A 22995-nucleotide genomic window follows, 5' to 3' on the forward strand; every position below is an offset into this window, starting at 1 on the left:
CTAGTGGGCATTTTTGGATGTGCTTTTGGAGCTTACTGGGATTTATGTGCTTGGGACTCCTAGTCCATGAGACTTGATTTAGGAAACTGCTGCTAACTTCACCAGGATTTAGGAGAGCGTGTGAGCTGCCAGTCGATGGCATTCTAACAGTAAGGAAGCGAAATCTACGTGCCTCAAATGTTGACTTCTACATGGTAGGTTTTAATTATTTTAAAGGGTTTTATTTTTTATGAGGATTTTAAGTATTTTGTATATATTTTTAAGAGTCAATGTGCTGTAACTAATTGTAAGTTTTATTTTGTAAATACAATGGGAGCTTGTCAAATTTTTCTTTACTCGATTAAACAATGTTGTTAGATTGATTTGCCAGCATTATTGCTGCACTAAGTGTTTATTGATTTTGTTTTTTTTTTTCATTTTATTATCACTTCACTATTTCTTAGGAGGTTTGTGGGGTTTTATTGCACATTACAAAGTTCATTTGTGCTAATGCTTTAATGGGAGCCTTGATTATACTTACTTAGAAGACTAGCGTCCTTCAACATCTGCAATAAGATGCTGCAGATGTTTTACCAGACGGTTGTGGCAAGCGCCCTCTTCTACGCGGTGGTGTGCTGGGGAGTCAGCATTAAGAAGAAGGACACCTCACGCCTGGATAAACTGGTGAGGAAGGCAGTCTCTATTGTAGGCATGGAGCTGGACAGTTTGACATCCGTGGCAGAGCGACGGGCACTGAGCAGGCTCCTATCAATTATGGAGAATCCACTGCATCCATTAAACAGTGTCATCTACAGACAGAGGAGCAGCTTCAGCGACAGACTGCTGTCACTGTCCTGCTCCACTGACAGACTGAGGAGATCGTTCCTCCCCCAAACTATGTGACTCTTCAATTCCACCCGGGGGGGGGGGGGGGGGGGGGGGGTAAATGTTAACATTATTCAAAGTTATTGTCTGTTTTTACCTGCGTTTTTATTACTCTTTAATTTAATATTGTTTTTTTGTGTCAGCATGCTGCTGCTGGAGTATGTGAATTTCTCCTTGGGATTCATAAAGTATCTATCTATCTATCTATCTATCTATCTATCTATCTATCTATCTATCTATCTATCTATCTATCTATCTATCTATCTATCTATCTATCTATCTATCGATTAGTTGTATTGTATTTATTTATCTGTTGTTTGTAATAAATATTATGTATATGACTCCATAAAGGCAGGAGCATTTATTATATTAAATGCTAGACTTGTGCTACAAACAGATATCATAGTATCAACACATAGGTGCTCATGGATTCACACTGTATTATTCCTGACATTGTTGCAATGCTGCAACAAATTACATGCAGCTTAGTGCAGTGTCCTACCTTCTTCTTCTTCTTCTTCTCCTACTGCTTTAAACATTATTATCATCATTATTATTGTGGGGAGGGTTAGGGTCTCCATGCAAACTGCAAAACGTCATCATGAATCATGAAATCATGACGTCATTCATTCTGAAACGCGAACTATTTCATGTGCTGCTCTGGGGATGGACAAGTTCTTATTCTGGTCAGACTTTCAGTGCAATTCCTAGGCGTGATTATGAGATGTTGGATAAATATGGGCACAATTCTAAATTCATTTTAAATTTGAAACTTTAGTTTCCATAAGTGGCCTAGTCAAAGCCCTGATGTCAAACATTTGTGGAATTATTTAAAAATCAGGCACACGAGCAACATTCGGTTTAAATAAAGTGGGCCAACCTGCGTGGGAGTATTGGCCAAAACAAAGACACACTGAACAAAAAAGACTTAATGAAGCTACTGTTGTGATTCTTGACTTGTCTCATGTTTTTAAATTGTAAATATTGTTTTCCTTGTTCATAGGGTTATTAATTATTTGTAAATGATGCACTGTTTGTTTTGTTTCCTGTCCTGCTATTTTGCATCACAGTAGCCATTTTACATAGGCAGCAGAACTGTAATTATGTGAATTTGATGGGTTCTGATTGTCATGTTTGCTTTCATTAATTCTTTATTTGACTTCACGTCTCGTGAGTTACTGCTTTTGCTTTTCAGCTGCAGTGCTTGTGTATTAATACGTTTTCATGATTTCTCTCTCTCTATTAGTCTTCAGTTTACGGTCCCTAATCTGTTTAAACGACATCTCCTGGTCATTCCATTCAAATTTGGTTGCATCCTGGTGCTGCCTTAAGAGATATTGCTGCAAAAGGTGACTTGATGAAATATCACATTGAATACTTATGCAAAGAGAATATTTCCTTCATTTTTTTTTATTTCCTAGCACAAAATGATTACTCATTTAAACTCATTTTGAGTTTCATTGCTTACTGATGACTACATAATTTGTTTTTCGGTAAAATTGCAGAAGTACTAAAAGGTCCAAACACTTTTTTGTATTTTTGTTTTTATTTTTATTTTGTTTTTATATTTTACTGTTATCACAGTGACGTAATTGTGTCTCCCTTTTGAGTGTTTGGTTTTCTTTTTATTGGGCCTGCCATTTTGTGTGTCCCTAATCATTATTATCCTATGGAAACGAGTAAGAGTATTTAAGTAAAAATCAAGAGAAAAACTGAAAAATAATCAAAACCTGAGAAGTCAGCCGTACTGATAACACAGAGACAAAAATCTAAGTCAGAAATTCAAACTAAGTTCAAAAACCAAAGAGGCAAAAGTAATAAGATTTAAAGGCACAAAATTAGTTGTTTTGATTCCACAAACTCGGAGAGCAAAGTGCTTCAGAAGACGACCTTTTAACCTTTAACATCATTAACCAGAGGTCACAGCCTCCAAGAACACGCCCCTAACAACGCGAGAGGCTGCCCTAACAACGGGAAGTCAAATTAGCAGCTGTCGTGAATAAAAAAAAAGGCGATAAAAGTCAGAAAAATGAAATAACAAGAGTAATATTTAATTGAGAGGTTCAGATTGAGATTCTAGGACTCAAGAAGCCCATCAAAACAAGTGCAAGATCTTGGAAAACGATAAGGAACAGTGTAGGAAAATATAGGTAATAAATTAATTCATGACTTTTGCTTGCTATGGTGCTGCAAGGCATGTGACGCACCTGTCACGTGACCCATATTATCATGGCGGCTATGAGTTAAAAGATGGCTGCACAGACTGCAGCAGCAACAGCTTGTGTATAAACTGAAGGGAATACTCCACCCAAAAATGATCTTTTTTTGTTTATATTACTTTACCTCATTTAGTTTGTAGTGGTGATCACATGTTTTCACAGAGAAAGTACATGACAAATATTTGGATAAAATGGGACCCAATACTGACCAACTCTGGACAATGGAAAAAATGGTGTGCAGTATCCATGGAAAAAAGGAAAAAGAAAAATTCTCAAATAACTCGTGCTGCACTATCCACATGTCTGCCATCCATTCGTATGCTTAAAACTTCCATAATGCAGGTATTTTTAAAAAATATATTTTTAATACTTTGAGAAAACATAGTGTGGTGTACAAGATAAGCAGGAAAGATGCATTCCCGTAATTCTGTATATTTCAAATGAAGAGAAGATTATTGAGCTATAAATGAAGGGGAGAGGTGGGTCTTTAAAGCCTCTGAAAGGAAAGACCCCTTGAGAGGCAAGTACTCAAAAAATTAAAAATGTTTAGCTATGAACAGTTCTGGAGTTGACTTTTGGTTTTGATTTGAAGATAAGTCAATCTGCCGTGTAGCAGACCTCTGCATAGTCGCCAACAAATCTCTTGCCAAACCACATAAAGAAATGTCTGCTCATCTTTGCCCCTCTCTTATCCTGTACAACTGGACTGTCCATCTTGTTCAAAGTCCACATTTTCACATCAGATGCCATTCCACACTTCACTTTACATTATCAGCAGAAGATGGCATACTAACATCCTTAGATATATGAACTCTACATACGGTGCCCTCCATAAGGTTTGGGACAAAGACACATTTTTCTTTAATTTACTCCTCTCCTCCACAGCTTAAAACTACAGCCGTGATTAAAGCGCACATTGCAGACTTTCATTTAAGGGTACGTATGTGCAGACATTTTTGTCACACAATACTTTTTCTAACCAGTCCCTCCCATTTCAGGGCACCATATTTAGCACTTTCTTCCATTATTAAGATGGATTTTATGCATACTGTATGTACAGTATGCACATGGCCCTAAATGAGCAGTCATCTCAGTCCTTTCAAAAAGGGGAGAAATCAAATTGAAGAATCAGAAGGGATAGTCATTCATGCAAAGACAAGACATGAGTGATCCAGATGAAAATGAGATCAATCGCAATCCTAACAGAAATGTCAAAAACAAAATTGAAACTCCAGAAACGCACGAGGAGAAACAGACTCCTGCTCTAAAGAAATTACACAGCATGAAAGTTTCCTATACAAGTACAATCCTGAAAAGCCATAAAGGTGAACAATCGTTTCAAAGAATTGAAATCTGACCTCTGTAACTTCCCCATCCAAACAGTGGAGCTCCAGACCAGAAGAAGGCAGCTACCCAGATTAGTCCAAGTGAAACTGCAATGCTGCTGTTGCCAATACAATACGCTGTTAAAAAAAAAGAGAGAGAGACACAATAATTAAATAACATTTACACAACAAATTTCAAACATATACTGCATCTTTATTTTGCACTGGTGCCCTGAGTGACTGAGAATCAAGCGTATTCAGATTTGAAAATGGAGTTTCAGTCTCTAACCTAGAAGGTATCCATGACCTGATGCCTGGTTAAGGCTTGTGACCCCTAAGTAGAGTGGGCTGATGGGTAAGCAAGTGGGCTGTTAATCACTAGGCTGTCAATTCCATTTGTACATCTGAGCCACTGTGTAAGTAACGTAGCCTTCCTGTTCACCATTTCTACTTGTAATGTGCTATTGGCTGCTGTTATAAAGATATTACTGTATGTAAAATAATGGATATGTTGCAAAGACTGGATATATTCTATGATGTGTTAAGTCACCTGTGAACACTAGGGATACATCTTGTAACCTCGGACCCTTGGTGCACCATCTTCAAATACCGTTTTGGGTTTGAAGGCAGAACCGTTACAGACTTCTTCAAAGGTACACATGGACGCACACACACATGCACAATGCTTCAATCCTCCCTCCAAACTCCTCAGGTGAGCTTTGTCCTCCTCCTCTCCCAAACCTGACACCCTGAATGAGTTCTTTCAGTGTCACGACATTACACCGAGGAAGCACACCTAGGTCAGGTGGAACACCCGTAGAATGGGAAAGCCCATTCTAGACAGTTCTGCTCAGTGGCACTGTTGGCACCCAGCAGGACTGCCCAATGGGACTACAGTTCCAAGATCGCCATGTGGGTGAGTGCATGGGTGATCCAACCAAAGGATGCCATCATGTAGTCTACTCGGGGGAGTATATAGGCCTGTTAGGCTTTGATTTCATAGTCACATCAGGGAAAGGGAACACCATCCATCCAGGTCAAGACATCTGGCCGTCAGGGTCCTCCAGCTACTATATGGGTTCTTCGGCCGGGTAAGGAACTATTCTGGATCACACTGTTTAGGTGTGATCTGAGTAAGAATGAAAGACAATAGAGACATGGTAAATGACCAAAAAGTGATGAAGGAGGACATAGTGCAGGGTATGCAACAAAATTAACAATAGTGTCTCTCTATTATAAAAACAAATCTTAGAAGGAGACGATACGTGATTTTCTCAGAGAGACACTTACACATCCCGTGAGATGTCTGAGAGTCTTTGTGCCAGGAGATTCAACCACGGCCACAAAGAGTAAATGACAAAGTAGAACGTTGTAAAGAATTCAAAAACATTGGCACAGTACACATGCAGAGCAGGTTAGAGATAATGGAAGTACGAAAATTCAAAAGTCTCAAAAAAATGATAGTAAAGATCGCATTAGCGCAAACAAACGGAAATGATTACTCGGTGAGAAAATGGAACAGCGAAAAGAGATCGAATATATTGTACGGATTTAAACTTTAAGTCGGAGACTTGTAGATCGTCTAATTCGTGTTGCCATCAGGGAAAAGTAGTGTTCCTTCCCAATGGAGAGGCGTATCAGTGAGAATTAAAAGATTTGTTGTTTGGTGAAAGTGAAATCCCGCGAGAGAAAATTTCAAGCCCCACGAGACAAGAGCTTATGCAAAGAGATTTGGAAAAGTCCTGCCCATATAATCACGCACAACGGTTCAATCATTTCTCATTTGTGCAAATGCTATTGTCAGACCCAATTCTTGTAGAGAGAAAGAAACGATATTCACTCACGGGCAGTTATACGTTGCGTTGTCACAATGTAAGTCCAAACACGGAATCAAAATTCAATGCAATATTGACGGAAAGGCAAAAGCGAAAAGAGATCAAATATATGGACATAGGTGATATGACATAAGTATGTAGATATTGTTTGGTTTTAAACTTTAAGTCAGAGACTTGTATATTGTCTTATTTGTGATGCTATCAGGGAGAAGTAGTATTTCTTCAAAATGAAGAGGTGTATCTGCAAGAATTAAAAGATTTGTTGTTTGGTGAAAGTGAAATCCACAAACGTGAGTGACATACACGCAAATTTGTTGGCGCAAAGTGCAAACAGGGGCTGAGGAGGGGTTGGCAAGCGAAGCGAGTAATAAAAAAAAGTAATAGTAATAGTAATAAAAGTAATAAAAAAAATCATCATCATGAAATATACAAAATAAGCTCAAAGTGAGAAAAATAGGAAGATAAAAAAAAAATGAGAAACTGAACGAGTGTGAGGAGTCTGTTTAATGTGCCAGTCTGTGGGATGACATGGGAGGTGGGAGAAATGGATGAGAGTTTGCTCAGGTGGGAGGCATCAGTTGTCTGGTCTACACACTCAGTGCCAAGGTGAATGTGCCAAGCTGGTCAAACACATCACTGGTTGTTGGCTGTTCAAACATTTCTGCATCTGTGATGTGGGCACCCTCAGGCCTAGTCTGCCCAGTCTGTAGGTCAAGGGAACCCTGGTGCCACCTCATCCAATTCCCCATTATGCAGGTTTAATTCTTCTTCCTACACTTCCATTTTCCTAATTTTGTTTCTGCAGTTCTGCTTCTTGCATGGTTATGATCTGCCATGGTGTTTAATAATAGACAGATGCACACGCAAATCTTATGATCGTTTTTTTGCTACTTTTTGCCTCTTATATTCTGTGATGTTGTTTTGCATGGCTTACAGAGTGAGATGCATATCAAGTGGCAGCGTTGTAAAGAACAGTGCATGTTAAGAGTTTAATTGTACTTTATACATATAACAATACATCTGGACTGAACTGATTACACTGCATTGTGCCTATATATAAACTGCTCAAAAAATTAAAGGAACACTTTGAAAACACATCAGATCTCAATGGAAGAAAAAATCCTACTGGATATCTCTACTGATATGGACTGGGTAATGTGTTAGGAATGAAAGGATGCCACATCGTTTGATGGAAATGAATATTATCAACCTACAGAGGGCTGAATTCAAAGACACCCCGAAAATTAAAGTGAAAAAATGATGCAGCAGAAATTTTGCCGAAATTTTATTGCAGCAATTCAGAATCATATTCAGTAGTCTGTATGGCCCACACATGCTTGTATGCATGCCTGACAATGTCGGAGCATGCTCCTAATGAGACGACGGATAGTGTCCTGGGGGATCTCCTCTCAGATCTGGACCAGGGCATCACTGAGCTCCTGGACAGTCTGAGGTGCAACCTGGCGGCATTGGATGGACTGAAACGTAATGTCCCAGAGGTGTTCTATTGGATTGAGGTCAGGCAAGTCAATAGTATCAATTCCTTCATCCTCCAGGAACTGCCTGGATACTCTCGCTACATGAGGCCGGACATTGTCGTGCACCAGGAGGAACCCAGGACCCACTGCACCAGCATTGGGTCTGACAATGGGTCTAAGAATTTCATCTCGATACCTAATGGCAGTCAAGGTGCTGTTGTCTAGCCTGTAGAGGTCTGTGCGTCCCTCCATGGATATGCCTCCCCAGACCATCACTGACCCACCACCAAACCAGTCATGTTGAACAATGTTACAGGCAGCATAAGAGTAGCAGTTAAAGGTATTATATCTGTAGATCGGATAAGGAAATGCGCTGCGAGTTGACCTTTTATCCTGACACACCAGCAACCCCTAGGTCACACCCCTAGAAACATAGGATGCTACCCTAACGACAGACCTCAAAGTGACATTGAAGAAGGTAAAATATATTACAATATCAAAAACCACTGGGGCTAGTACCTTAATTTTGGGCTTAATTAAAATCATATGACGTGATACATGTTAATGAAGAAAAAAATTTGGCTAGTGGGGTTTGAATCTTTCCTATGGAAAACTGCTTAAGGAAACTGGTCGAGAAGGTGACATGGCAGAAAGAAAATGAAGAGCTGAGACATCTGCTGTGTGTGAAGCAAACTGCAGAAGATGAGTACCTGATAGGAAAAAGAAGAATGACAGCTTCAGCATCTGCTAAGCATCAAGCACATGAGGCATGTCAGCCTGCTGGTATTTGTAAGCCACTGGGGCTGGAACCTTGATCTTGAAAGGACTAAGGAGCTGCGTGTTTGTGCTTTAAGACTTAAACTTTTTAATGAGAAATATACAGAGAGAATGTGCAGTCATGACTCTGGCACTGTATGGCAGGAATGACAGCTTTGTGGTATCACTTTGCCTATTCTGAGACATCTGCACTTAAACTGAATTAATTTCAACCTGATTTAAACTAAATGTAGGCCTGTAACATCTGTTAAGTTCTTGTTACTGGATTGCAATTTTTCTCTCACTAGACCACCAAAGCATACACATGCATTATCATTCCGGCAGGCAATATCTTTGTGAAATAACAAAATAATCTTCCATATGGTGAAACAATGTCACGTCTAACTTTTTTCAGTGATTATTACCTAAAATGTCTACAGAACAGAGACAGAAATTCACATTGGAACATCAACTTTCAGAGTCAATAATGGTAATGAGTTGGTGAGGTGAATCTGCACCAGTGGGGCTGAAAGGGTCCTGTGCGAAATGGCCTGAACAGCCAATCTGCTTTCAAAATGGCTGAATCTCGCAACACTGTTTTGCTTTTTGCTTTTTTTTTTTCCTTTTTAACACAGCATGGATACGCTGTGTCACACATATGCATCTGAGGGACACCTCAAAGACTCATCACAGGTATGTAATACCCCGCTGAGGCAAGAGGGGGGCTCTACCACTAACAGACTTGTCTCTTTCTTCTTCATATTCAGCCCAAAGAAGACGCTCCCTGAGGATAACTAACCACGCCCCTTCAGGTGGATCCAGTATAAAAGGGAGACACTCCCGAATGTCGGCATCTCATTTGAACGCAAACCTTTGAGAAGGACGGAGCTCCCCAGACTGTTATCATCTGCTATAATCACAGAGGCCATTTTTGTTTATGTCTGCACCATCAAGCGTCTGTTTACTTCTTATGCTCCAAAAATAATATTGGCACCCCAATGGATTGCAAGGGCTAAGAATCTTTCTTCCACCCTTCCACGCAGTTTCGAAGCATGTGGGCAATCTCAACATGCAGATCAATACTCAGTAACATTTTATGGGTGTTAAAATAAGACATTTTCTGTATGTTTTCAATGTGTTTCCACGTCGAGACGTATTAGCTTCATTATTAAAATGCAAAAACAGGCTAATTATTTTTTTTTAATGTATTGTCACGCACATGCGAGTAGGAGGACGTTGTATTGACCAAGCAAAGTTAATTCCACACCAGGCCAGGGGGTGGCGGGGTGCACTAAACCTTCTCCAGTTGTCTCTGCACACCAGCCACAGGAAAACCTATCTGACTCAACATTGAAGACATCACTCCCGTTTCTAGTCCCCAGAAAGAAACCACTTCCTGTTCCGACCCCTAAGATGACGTTAGAAGAAGGTCATGTCTGGTTCCCCTTCATCACTTCTGGGTTAATCATTTAAAACCACCATCTTTCCAAACCTTAGTCAGTTCATGTCTGGACCCCAAACCAATCACTTGTCTGGAAAACTTAACCCATTGCAGCCAGGGATATTATACAGGTGGCTGCCTCAAACCTTTTTAAGTATGTCGGGTCTGATCATTTTTACAGTATAAAGTATTCTTTACGTTTAGAATGCAGTGTCACATGTTAAATTATATATACCCTGATTATGAAGAAAAGATTTCTACTTGAAAAATTCCAAAATTCTCTTACGAGCACTAAATCCAATGTCTCAACTAGTGGAGTAGCTATTAAAGAGATGCAGACAAACAAACTGTAATTGCCTTTACTTCACTATTGGCACGTAGACTTATCTTGGTCAACTGGAAGAAAAATGAAATACTCAGCAGATCTGTGCAAAACTTTTTTAAAACCTGGCAGGATCTAATTAATAACATTTTAGAATAATCATTGTAGAGAAAAGCCAAGCAAAATGACACATTTTATTGTCTAACTAAATAGATTACAATATGCAAGCTTTAGAGGCAACTCAGGCCCCTTCTTCAGGCAAGATATAATGTAATTATAGAATAATCATTTAAATTGAGGAGGTGGATTCTCTTCCCTTTTTTATTCCATTTATTTACTTACTTATCTTTTCTACTATTAAAGTTTCACTATGATCGCCTAGCTCTTTTTCTCATGGGTTGGGTTTGACGTTTTGTAAAATTTGACTTGCTTGTATGGAATTTTGTTTGATTTTAATCAATTCAATAAAATGTTAAATAAATAAGGAGATGCACACCTAATGTGTGTACAGTAAATGCAGCCATCAGAAAGCAGAATGTTGTCGTCTTTAATGTTCTCAGGTTCTCAGTCAGCTCTTACCTCTGTTGGGATGACAGCCTTTGATATATCGAATAACACTTATGACTGTTAAGGTGTTGATGCTGGCCAGTCCAAACAGCAGGGTTAAGAAGCCATCTACCTGTAAGGAGAGCATGAGGTCCTGTTACAAGTGGGAAACAAACGATCCGAGAAAGTGCTGCTTATACGTACCTCGAAAACCCTTTTATCTTGAAAAACCAAGCAAGAGCGTCATGAAGCTGCTTATGAGAAAAGCATTAGGTAACCTGCACACCCAGGCACAGGACGGGGAGACTTTGGGGTTTCAAGTGTGATTTAATCAGTAGATCTTTATTTTGAGAGCCAGTTATACTGCAGTTGGCATTATAGAACAAGATGAATGTGGCTATAAAGCAAAGACTCAGAATTATATAGCAGGGGGTTTCTGTGCCAGGATCATGTATGTAGTAGTAGATTAATAATAATAACAGTTCTTTACATTTTTATTGTGGTTTTCCTGACTACTCAAAGTGCTTTGCGTTTTATTAATAATCTACAAAGCTTTAAAAGGCCTCACGCTGGACTACATTAGTGAGCTTCTCCATCGCTAGTCTCCCACTAAGGTCCTCTGATCTTGTTGTGGCCCACACTAACCTGCACTCTGTGGGTGACAGCAGGACCTTCAGCTGTATAGCGTCCAGACTTTGGAGTGACCTCCTGAAATTAATGAGATCAGCTGACCCAAATCATTCTTTTTAAAAAACAACTTCAAACTCATCTGTTCAGAAAGGCGTTTAGCTGACCCTGACATTCTGCAGCTTCTTTCAGGTAACCTCTCTGTCCAGACGCTCATGATTATCTGTGTGTGTGTGTGTGTGTGTGTGTGTGTGTGTGTGTGTGTGTTATATCACAAATGATGTGATTTGTTCAGGCTTTGCTTTTAGAAGCGAATTTAGTATTTTACTCTGCTTTCTTATCTTTTACTCTGTTTAATGCTTTGTGTATCCTATATCTATCTGTTTTAGAGTTCTATTCAGGAAAAATTTGCATCCAATGTTACACACACTTGCTGTTTCTTTATGAGACTCTGTGAAGCACCTTGAGCATGGAAAAGGCACTATATAAATAAAATGTATTATTGTTATTATTATTATTGTTATTGTTATTATTATAATTATTACATTGTGAGTGATGAGCCACTTCAGCCACCACTAATGTGCAGCACCCACCTGGATGATGCGATAGCAGCCATTTTTGTGTCTGTGTGCTCACCACACATTAGCTGTTAGGTGCTGAGAGATAGTTAGCCAATCAGAGACAGGGCATGCTTAGGGGGCCAGAATGACCAGGCCGTGTTGGACAATTTAGCCTGGACTTCCTTTATGAAGGATGTTCAGGGTTCTTTTATGACCACCGAGAGTCAGAACCTCAGTTTAGGTCTCACCCAAACGACTGCACCTTTTTTACAGCACAGCATCCCCGTCTCTATGATACTGTTAAGACAGCCCTGCCAGTGGGGAGAAGAGGTGGCCCGATTAATGGAGTCTCCCACAAGGGTCGAGTGTGAGCGTTGTGGGTGGCTCATCAGGTTGCCCTATGCATGCCGATTGAAGGGCGGCAGGGAATGGAGACAGGATATGAAGGCTGACCGCACCTGTCAGTTGGCATCTCCGATAAAGGGGAGGAGGCGCCAGGTTTGAAAGGGCATGCTGTCTCTGGTCTTTAATGGATTTATTTATTGGAACTTTTCTGACCCTCCACCATCATTCGTTTTTATGCGTTATTTATTATTTGAATTGTTTTAATAAAAGCACTTTTATGCACCTACCACTTGCTTTGTGCGTTGTGACCTCATTTGCTAGGCTCATCCCTGGGGTACGGTAGCAGGTTCGAGAGGCTCCCGAATGCTACAGAAAGAGTGGAGCCAACCTGTACCATCACAGTCTCCCACCCAAGTGCTGGCAAAGCTCAGCTTCAGGTGGGTGACCTCTTCTGAAGTGCAGGTGGTATGACTGCTGACATTACACAGGAAACTGTTTGCACAGCTGATGACTAGACAGGCTTCAATAGCCATCTTGTATCTCGTTCAGATTTGATAAACACCAATGAAACTGCCCATTAATTATGTCGGAAATGAAAGTGTAAAACAAGAGACCTACAGTAGAAGCCGTCGCTGGCACCTGTTCAAAGGAAGTTGCTCATATCAGCCACATTGAAAGACGCGCCTTTGGAAAGCAGCCTCCATTGTTTTGTTTTTTTGAAGCAGCACACACCTACCTGACAGGTCCAGATGGAGGTGATAATAAAGCCGTCGTCATGAAAGACATTGAAGACTTCAAGGATGCCACGAGAATATCCAAACACGGAAATACCTGCATCTGACAAAGCCAGGTTGAATGTGAGGTAGTCTGTGGGGTGCAGAGTTGCCCTCTGCTTGTAGAGGACAAAAATCACAATGCTATTGCCAAACCATGACAGCCATCCTGAAAAAAAAAGAAAAAGTGTTTCATTGAAGGTGCGGCGTACAGTCTTGAAAAATAACGGCGCCCTACCGGCACTTCAGATGGGTTGTGTGGTCCATCAAAGAACCATTGCTTGACAAAGAACATTCATTTCATTTAGGGAAGGCTCCTTTGAGTGTGAAGTTGGTTCTTTGGGCTTTGAAAAGGTCCATAACATGAGGACAACACAGAAATCTTTAATGTATAGTAGGTTACCGAGCAGGATATGAACAGATCAAGAAAACCTGAACTTAGACTGTGTGATTATAGACAGCAGGAATCCTTTCAAAATCAGACACCTGCTGATACTTCCCAAACCTGCCATCATCTATTCATGGTTATTTTATGGAATCTGTTAAGGGTATAAATACTGCAAATAAAGGTTCTCTGGCACATTTATTTCTAAGAGTGTACACTTGGCTAATTCTTATATCGAGGATGATAAGTAACAAAACATTTGTAAACTTTTACATGTACACAGTGACCACAAGGGGGCGCCACTGAGCTCCAAACCACAGACACAATCTGGCCCTACACAATTCTGGCTTCAAATAAGAGGCAACCAACCAGCCACATCCCGCAAGTATAACTGAAGATTCTCCTCCTTCTCCTTCCATCCTCCTGATGAGCATCGCACGCTTCCCTCCGACTCAGGCTCATCGACTTGAGGCGCAGCGGCTCCTTTTATCTCAGTCCCAGGAGTACTTCCAGTACTAGGACACAGTCTGTTGAAAGCACTTTCGGATCAGGTGAGAGTCCCAAAAAGCTGGGATTGTAAACCCCTGCAACACCCATGGAACACAACAGGACTGTAATGGAGGACTCCAGTTCCCAGCATGCCCTCCAGGTATCCAAACAAGTACCGAAGTCCAGGGATGCTGCCATCTAGTGTCTGGTGAATATTTTCCCTTCTAATACAACATTTCCCTGTGTCTTTCCATTGCACTGGACTCCCAGTCCAGTAAGGGTCCCTGCTCATTCCTAGTTGGGAAGCCAGCCCATGTGTGCCATCCATTACAACACACATTTTGTTACTTTGGACTATATGCCCTGTTGTCTGTAAACATTCCTTTTAAACAGAAAGCCAAAAGAATCAATACTTATCGGAGGCACTGTTTAATTTCCAGGACCTGAGTACCAAGTTTTGCTTCTGCACGTGGATGTTGGAATGACAATAAAAGATTCTTGATCCTTGAACTTTAATATATTTACAATCATTGAAAGTTGTGTGTATGCTTGCTTCTCACGTTTTCAATAAAGAGAAAGTATATAAAATAATGACAAAATGGGCACAAGTCATCCCAAAGTACCACAAAAGCAGGCCGGCTCAGAAGAAGCTCACCCAAACCCAGCCAATCCCCAACTACTAGATGAGGCTTTGGCCTAAGCTAGCCCCCCCAAAAACCACACACGTGAATAATTAGACTCAAACACCAACAGAAAGTGCTTGTTGTATAACTAAATAAATCTTCTTTGGACATCTTTAATCTGAGCTCTAAGCGGATGGCCACAGCAGCTGTTCTTCAATTCAGTCTTTCATAACCTCGCATACATATGCAAATCCATCAATCCATACTTACAATGTAATCAAACAGAAAACTGCCATTAGTCATTTTGACGCGCTCTCTTTCTACTTTGCAACTGTTGCGTGGAGAGATCTGGAACACACTGCTGCCTTTCTACATCCAGACAAATGCCAATTTGGAAAGCCGCTCTAGGATGCCAATCCAGATAGGAACCCTTGCCAAGACAACTCAGCCTATGCTTGTTTGTTTTCACTGAGGATAATAACAGCTAAAAACAAAAAGTAAAAATATAAACGGGCAGCACTATGCCACTGGGTGAGTGGCTGGGATTCACCCTCCTGGGTTCAATTCACTACTTCTTGGTGTTCCTCTCACATCCCTCAAAGAGGTGCCACTTAGGTTAATGGCACCCCTAAATTGGCACAAGGCTGATGTAAGGTGCCCAGAGTCTTTAATGGCACTTTTCTGGGATGTGTGGGTTCTCCTTGAACCATTGCTTGCCTGTTTTTTGTTTTTTACACTGAATCGATGATACCTGATTTGCCAAATCCTAAATTTCTGTTTTAAAGGGATGTCTGCTGCTTACAATCACTCAGGTGCAGGTTTACTTGATCTGTCGAGGGGTTGGTGGCAGGATTGGCACTTCTAGCCACCGTAAAATGAAACCTCAGATGCCACAGCTGCACTCGGGACCTAATTTGATAGATAGATAGATAGATAGATAGATAGATAGATAGATAGATAGATAGATAGATAGATAGATAGATAGATAGATAGATAGATAGATAGATAGATAGATAGATAGATAGATACTTTATTAATCCCAAGGGGAAATTCACATACTCCAGCAGCAGCATATTGATACAAAAAACAATATTAAATTGAAAGATTGATAACAATGCAGGTAAAAACAGACAATAACTTTGTATAATGTTAACGTTCCCCCTCCCCCCCGCCCCCCCCCGGGTGGAATTGAAGAGTCGCATAGTTTAGGGGAGGAACGATCTTCTCAGTCTGTCAGTGGAGCAGGACAGTGACAGCAGTCTGTTGCTGAAGCTGCTCCTCTGTCTGGAGATGATACTGTTAAGTGGATGCAGTGGATTCTCCATAATTGATAGGAGCCTGCTGAGCACCCGTCGCTCTGCCACAGATGTCAAGCTGTCCAGCTCCATGCCAACAATAGAGCCTGCATTCCTCACCAGTTTGTCCAGGCGTGAGGCATCCTTCTTCTTAATGCTGCCTCCCCAGCACACCACCGCGTAGAAGAGGGCACTCGCCACAACCGTCTGATAGAACATCTGCAGCATCTTATTGCAGATGTTGAAGGATGCCAGCCTTCTAAGGAAGTATAACTGGCTCTGTCCTTTCTTGCACAGAGAATCAGTATTGGCACTCCAGTCTAATTTATCATTCAGCTGCACTCCCAGGTATTTATAGGTCTGCACCATCTGCACACAGTCACCTCTGATGATCACGGGGTCCATGAGGGGCCTGGGCCTCCTAAAATCCACCACCACCTCCTTGGTTTTGCTGGTGTTCAGGTGTAGGTGGTTTGAGTCGCACCATTTAACAAAGTCCTTGATTAGGTTCCTATACTCCTCCACGATAGCAGTGTCGTCAGCAAACTTCTGCACGTGGCAGAACTCCGAGTTGTATTGGAAGTCCGATGTATATAGGCTTAACAGGACCGGAGAAAGTACAGTCCCTTGTGGCGCTCCTGTGTTGCTGACCACAATGTCAGATGTGCAGTTCCCAAGACGCATATACTGAGGTCTGTCTTTAAGATAGTCAACGATCCATGCCACTAGGTATGAATCTACTCCCATCTCTGTCAGCTTGTCCCTAAGGAGCAGAGGTTGGATTGTGTTGAAGGCGCTAGAGAAGTCTAGAAACATAATTCTTACAGCACCACTGCCTCTGTCCAAGTAAGAGAGGGATCGGTGTAGCATATAGATGATGGCATCCTCCGCTCCCACCTTCTCCTGATATGCAAACTGCAGACTGTTGAACCTGTGGCCTCAGGTGATGAAGCAGCAGCCTCTCCATGGTCTTCATCACATGTGATGTCAGAGCGACAGGCCGGAATTCATTCAGCTCACTAGGACGTGATATCTTTGGGACTGGGGTGATGCAAGATGTTTTCCAAAGCCTCAGGACTCTCCCCTGTTCCAGGCTCAGGTTGAAGATGCGCTGTAGAGGAACCCCCAGCTCTGATGCACGGACCTTCAGCAGTCGTGGCGATACTCCATCTGGACCCGCTGCTTTGCTGGCACAAAGTCTCCTCAGCTCTCTGCTCACCTGCGCTGTTGTAATTGTGGGTGGGGATGACTCTCCTATGCTGGTATCAGCAGAAGGATGTGTGGAGGGTGCAGTACTCCGAGGTGAGAGTGAGAGTGGGTTAGGGTGGTCAAACCTGTTAAAGAAGTTGTTCATTTGGTTTGCTCTCTTCACGTCTCTCTCGATGGTGGCACCCTGCTTCAAGCTGCAGCCAGTGATGATCTTCATCCCATCCCACACTTCCTTCATGCTGTTATTCTGCAACTTCTGCTCCAGCTTTCTCCTGTACTGCTCTTTCGCTGCCCTGAGCTGGACTCGGAGTTCCTTCTGCACGCGCTTGAGCTCATGCTGATCACCGCCTTTAAAAGCCCTTTTCTTCTGGTTCAAAAGGCCCTTGATGTCACTTGTAATCCATGGCTTGTTGTTAGCATAGCAGCGTACAGTTCTTACTGGAACTACAATGTCCATACAGAAGTTGATGTAGTCAGTAGTGCAGTCAACAACCTCCTCAATGTTCTCACTATGTGATCCCTGCAGGATATCCCAGTCAGTAGTTCCAAAACATTCTCTCAGAGCCTGCTCAGCCTCCGGGGTCCACTTCCTGAAAGATCGTGTGGTTGTAGGTAGGACCCTCACTTTTGGTTTGTAGTGAGGCTGAAGCAGAACCAGGTTATGATCTGCTTTCCCAAGCGCAGGCAGCTGTATGTGTCTTTAACGTTTGCATACAGTAAATCAATAGTCTTATTTCCCCGGGTGTTACAGTCCACATACTGGGAGAAGGCATTTCAACCTTATATTTAGTAAATACAAGCATTTTTTAAATTTGATGTACTTAAGTCAGTCTAGTGGAAAAAACTGATATAATTTGTTACATCCAGATATTTCATTTGTAGAGCGATATAGTTTATTCTTTCTAGTGACCGAACCAGTAGCCTACTATTAAAAACAATTGACAGTAAACTTGCATAGCGACACTACATTTTTAACCCTATTGACACGATAAACAGGAATCAGGTTTGATGAGCCCACGATGAGGCAGAAGACCCCTTGGCGTTAGAGGACCGATTGGTTAGTCATTAGCTCGACTCCTGCTTAGCACGGATCGCGCAGGGTCAGAATCCAAAATCACGTATTCAGAGTCCCGCGAGATCGCGTGTTACAGGGCGCGCCGCCCGAGGGAAGAGAATCGAAGTATCAGTGGCGTCTGTCACTTGCAAAAATCATTACAAAATAAAGTTTGAGCTTATTTTTGGGATTTAGCGGCCTTTCCTCACACTGCCCAAATGTACACCCCGGCAGACATGCTAGTAACACCAGTGCCAATTTGATAGATAGATAGATAGATAGATAGATAGATAGATAGATAGATAGATAGATAGATAGATAGATAGATAGATAGATAGATAGATAGATAGATAGATAGATAGATAGATAGATAGATAGATAGATAGATAGATAGATAGATAGATAGATAGATAGATAGATAGATACTTTATTAATCCCAATGAGTGTCAAGGGAAAGCAGCAGGAGAAATGCCTCTCGAGATTCCTTAAGTGCACTTAAAAAACAGGGCTGAAGTGATTTTTCATAACAATGCCATACAGCAGGGCTTCTTAAACTATGGGTCATGACTCAGTTACGGTTTATTGAATGGTAATGGGTCATGGTTGGCCACCATCGGTTGATAAAGCAATCGACATTGCTGCAGCAATCATCCTCGAATAACAACCTGCGCTCCTTCAGTGGCAGCGCTTATGGAATGGAATAGATAACTCTACAGAACCGGAATGTTTCACAATGTTACTTTTGATTTGTGCAAAAAGTTCTTCCTGTGGTAATAAAAATAAGGTTGGCACACATCTCATGCCCATGTACTGCTGGGATAGGCACTGGCACCCCGGAGAAACTGAACTGGATGATAAGCAGGCTAGACAATAAAAAAATGAGCTGATGTCAGTTAAATGCTAGTAGGGTGAGGGAATAAACTTTAGAGAACCCCACATGCCCAAGCAGCACAATAATCCACGCAGACCCACTCGGACCACACAGGCTTCCTCTGGAGGGACCACATCAGTTTGGAAAGAAAAAATAAAAAGAGAGCTGAGGATGTGCACATGTCTGCAGTATTGGCAAAAAGACTAAAATGCTTGTGTGTTTTTCAAGACCCCCATACACTCTTATGATTATTCATGCGTCTTAAAAGGGGGCACCCCCCCACCCCAATCCGAGGATAGGCCACAATTTTCCAAGGTGGATTCTCCACAGGGAATTCAACAGACAAATGGGTATCAAAAAGGACAAGATTGGGTCACAAAAAAAAAAAACCTGCTATAGGGAAACAATATTTGGTTCCCAAAACAGCCATCTGCATGAAGGTTCTAGAAGGAGCTGTTATTTATTTAGATCCATAACAGGACCCATAAATAATAATGAACAGATTATAACAGTCAGCCATTTTCTAACCTGCACTTAGTCTTGAACAGGTTCACCTTGGGTGGTGCTGGAGCCTATCCCAGGTAGCAATGGGCACAAGGCAGGAACAAACCCTGGACGGGGCACCACACACACCCCAACCACACCCACCAGGGCCAGTCTAGTAACACCAATCCACCTAACCTGCATTTCTTTGGACTGTGGGAGGAATCAGGATCATCTGGAGGAAGCCCACACAGACACGGGGAGAACAAACAAACTTCACACAAGGAGAACCCGTAGTGCAAACCCCGTACTCCTTACTGTGAGGCAGCAGTGCCACCACTGTGCCACCAGAGATTATAACAGATTTGTGAAGTACCAATGGGTACCTGATTTTAAAAGGACTCTTGCTTAATACTGTATAGCCCCAGCACCGAGTGCCAGAATGATTCACTTTTTGCTCATCACTTAAAAGGGTTGCTCACCATTGGCGCACTAGATGGACTCTTCTTTGTAACACTGCAGGCTTGCCACTGGCCTTGAAGCTGCTCATTGGCATGATGGAATGCCAGCTCAAAGTGGTGCTGACTCATCCCTGGCTGATTGTCAGCGCAGTTACAATGCAATCGCACAGACTAAGGTCAGTTTTTCTTGATCTGTTAGTATCCTGCTTGGTTAGCCTCCTACACATTAAAGATTTATGCTCTGTCCACATTACAGGAACCTTTATAAAGCCCAAAGAAATCTTCTCAGAGTGAAATGGTTCTTTGTCAAGCAATGGTTCCACAAGGAACCACACAACCTAGTAAAGTGCTATTTATGAAGAGGGTCCCCTGTTGAGCAGAGACTATGAATCCCAAATACTCACATGAGCTAAGGGGGTCACAACTGACAAGGATATCACCTGACAGTGTTATTAAAGTGTTATGTCATTGTCTAACCCGCTTAACCCAGACCAGTGTCATGGAGATGGTGATAGAGCCTATCCGCAGCTAGCAGAGGGCACAAGGCAGGCAGAAACCCCAGGACAGGCGAACACACACACACACACACACACACACACACACACACCAAACGCACATACCCGCCAATTTAGCATCATCAGTTCACCTGATCGGTATGACTTTGGACAGAAGGAGGAAACGGGAGCTTCAGGAGGAAACTCACACAGACACGGGAAAAACATATAAACTCCACCTGGGACGAGACTTACTGCGAGGCAGCTGCGCTACCCACTGCGCCACCGTGCCGCCCGATGTTATTGAAATGTCAATGCAAAACCCCCTGCACCTCAGATCGCTTTATAAACGAACGCATCCTTCACCTGGACATTTTTTTTTTTTGCTAAGACTTTTAATTTTCTTACTCGCTCTGTTGATTAAAACACATCGTCGTGGCGAAACCTGAGCACCCGGCTCATTACAAAATTAGTTACATACATTGAAGAGAGCAGCCCAACACCGTAATAAACGTTTTTAATTTAAACATAAAAATGAGATATTAAAGTTGTTACTAAGAAATAGTATAAATCTCATACGGGTGCCATATTCAAATAACCAGCTGTTTGCCATTTAACAGACTATACGTCATTCTTCGATGCATTTGTTTCACATTTGCTTGAACAGCTTGCATCGATAAATCGCATCGGACAATGCGGTGTCTGGTCAGGTCAGACCTATTCAGCGCGCCGAGCTGACCGATGTTTTTAAAATGTCCCGCTTTCTGCGAAACAAATCGAAGTTTCACTGTGGTAATGAAGAATTCTCTACTGGGACTTTCCTACTCACCGAGTGTTAAGAGGTACGCTCCAATGATGGTTTCTCCTTGCTCGGATATGGGCTGGTCTTTATTCAACAGCGCAAAGCTGTTGTTTTTCCACGGGATTCTGGGCTGTTGCAAAGGGTTCGCCAGGGACATGTTGGTCTCCTTCTCGATTTGGCTGCGACCACATGTACAGTTTGATGGATCTGAGTCCAAAGCCTCTCTGAGAACGCAGTGATGAGCGTCCTTCTCCTCCTCCTCCTTCTGACTTTAATGACTCGAAGACAGACCTTGACCCCGTCTTATTCCCTAATCTCTAACTAAAATATCCTACGGTGCTCCATTTAGGTTAGCGTGACGCTGGAGTCGATAATCTTATTTATTGAAGAGGTGCGACAGATGGGAGACCAGGAGGCAGAATGAGGAGAACTACTCATTGTGAAAAATAAGAAGAGTGCCGCAGAAGGACAAACTGCAGTGCTTTTCTAAAAACACTTTGACGTTCTCTGTATAGAAGAGAAATGCTCCAAAGAGGACGTGCTATCCAAGTGTGCTTTAGATTCAGTCTGTCCGGAGAATAGTGCATGGACACAAATCAGGAGCGCCGTTTGTAGGTCAATGGCAGCACTCTCTGTGCTACTCGACCTATAAATCACACGAAGGAATCTTAAACACCGAGAAGAATCAAACATACTCATAATCGGGGAGAAAGAAGGTATCTGGAGCTGTGAGGCTGCACCCCGACCACTGCACCACCCCCCGGAATAGGTCAGTCAGGGGATATTTAGCGACATTCACAGCAAATGCCATCACAAGCTGCCCTACAAAGCACACTGTTAACATATGGCTTATGGAGTCGGCCTCGCAATTCAAATGTGGGTACAGAATTTGAAATGTCACTATGGCACGAAAAGAATGCAAAAAATTGTGAGAGTGTGCTTTTCAAAACTCAACGTCACCTACAGAGAACTCTTCCCTGAATGTAGCCTCTTGTTTCAGGTCGTTCATCACGATGATCAGGCGATTATCTATTAAAACTGGCCTTTTCAATTTTGAGCTGCAGACCCGCTATACCACATCCCCTCCAACCTAGATTCTCTCCAACCCCACCACGGGAATCACCTTCGCCACAGACTCAACAGCCTGCAGTCCGCGCTGCATGTGAGCCCTCCGCCTTACCCCAGACAGGAGAAGGAGCAAGCGCTCCCATTGGGCTGCTGAGCAGAGGGGCGGGTGATGTGAGAAATGTCCTCAGGCGCGCGTGGAGAGGGGGAAAGGAGCAGCCCGGCCCCAAGTCCCTCTGGCTTTCTAGTAACGAACTCTGTACTGGGGCGACGGCACACATGCGCACAGAGAGGGCTCTGAGTGCCCACTCTGGCACGCGTGCCATAGGTTCGCCACCTCTGCGAACCATTTTTGACTCTCAAAAGACCCTCCCACATGAAGGTCCAAATAAGATTTTATTTATTTAGATGCATATAGCATCCACCATGAATAAATGTCAGAGATTTGTGAAATACCAATGGGTCATGATATTAAAAGGACTCCCGAGACATAAGAGCACACAGCCTAAGGTCAGCTTTTCTTTATCCATTGGTGCTCTGTTGGTAGCCTAACATACACGAAGATTTTTTTCTACACATTAGGAAGTTTTTCAAAACACAAAGAACCAACATCATATGCAGAAAACCCTTCCCAGACTGAAATGGTGCCTTGTGCTCTACAAAGAACCCCTCA

At 42.3% G+C, this 22995-nt stretch overlaps 1 protein-coding gene across 1 annotated transcript in view; it reads right to left on the bottom strand.

The window, feature by feature from the left end:
* The window catches only part of opn6a (opsin 6, group member a), a 29692-nt gene extending 8020 nt beyond the window's left edge, over nucleotides 1-21672 (bottom strand). The window contains exons 1-4 of the mRNA XM_051919383.1: nucleotides 21285-21672; nucleotides 13051-13260; nucleotides 10820-10915; nucleotides 4442-4546 (exon numbers count right to left, since the gene is read on the bottom strand). Coding sequence (XP_051775343.1) covers nucleotides 4442-4546; nucleotides 10820-10915; nucleotides 13051-13260; nucleotides 21285-21414 — 541 coding nt within the window. The 5' untranslated portion in view covers nucleotides 21415-21672. The remainder of the gene's footprint in view (nucleotides 1-4441; nucleotides 4547-10819; nucleotides 10916-13050; nucleotides 13261-21284) is intronic.
* Nucleotides 21673-22995: the final 1323 nt, after the last annotated feature.

Source organism: Erpetoichthys calabaricus, chromosome 15, assembly GCF_900747795.2.
Source record: "Erpetoichthys calabaricus chromosome 15, fErpCal1.3, whole genome shotgun sequence".
In the NCBI taxonomy this organism is placed as follows: Eukaryota; Metazoa; Chordata; class Cladistia; order Polypteriformes; family Polypteridae; genus Erpetoichthys; species Erpetoichthys calabaricus.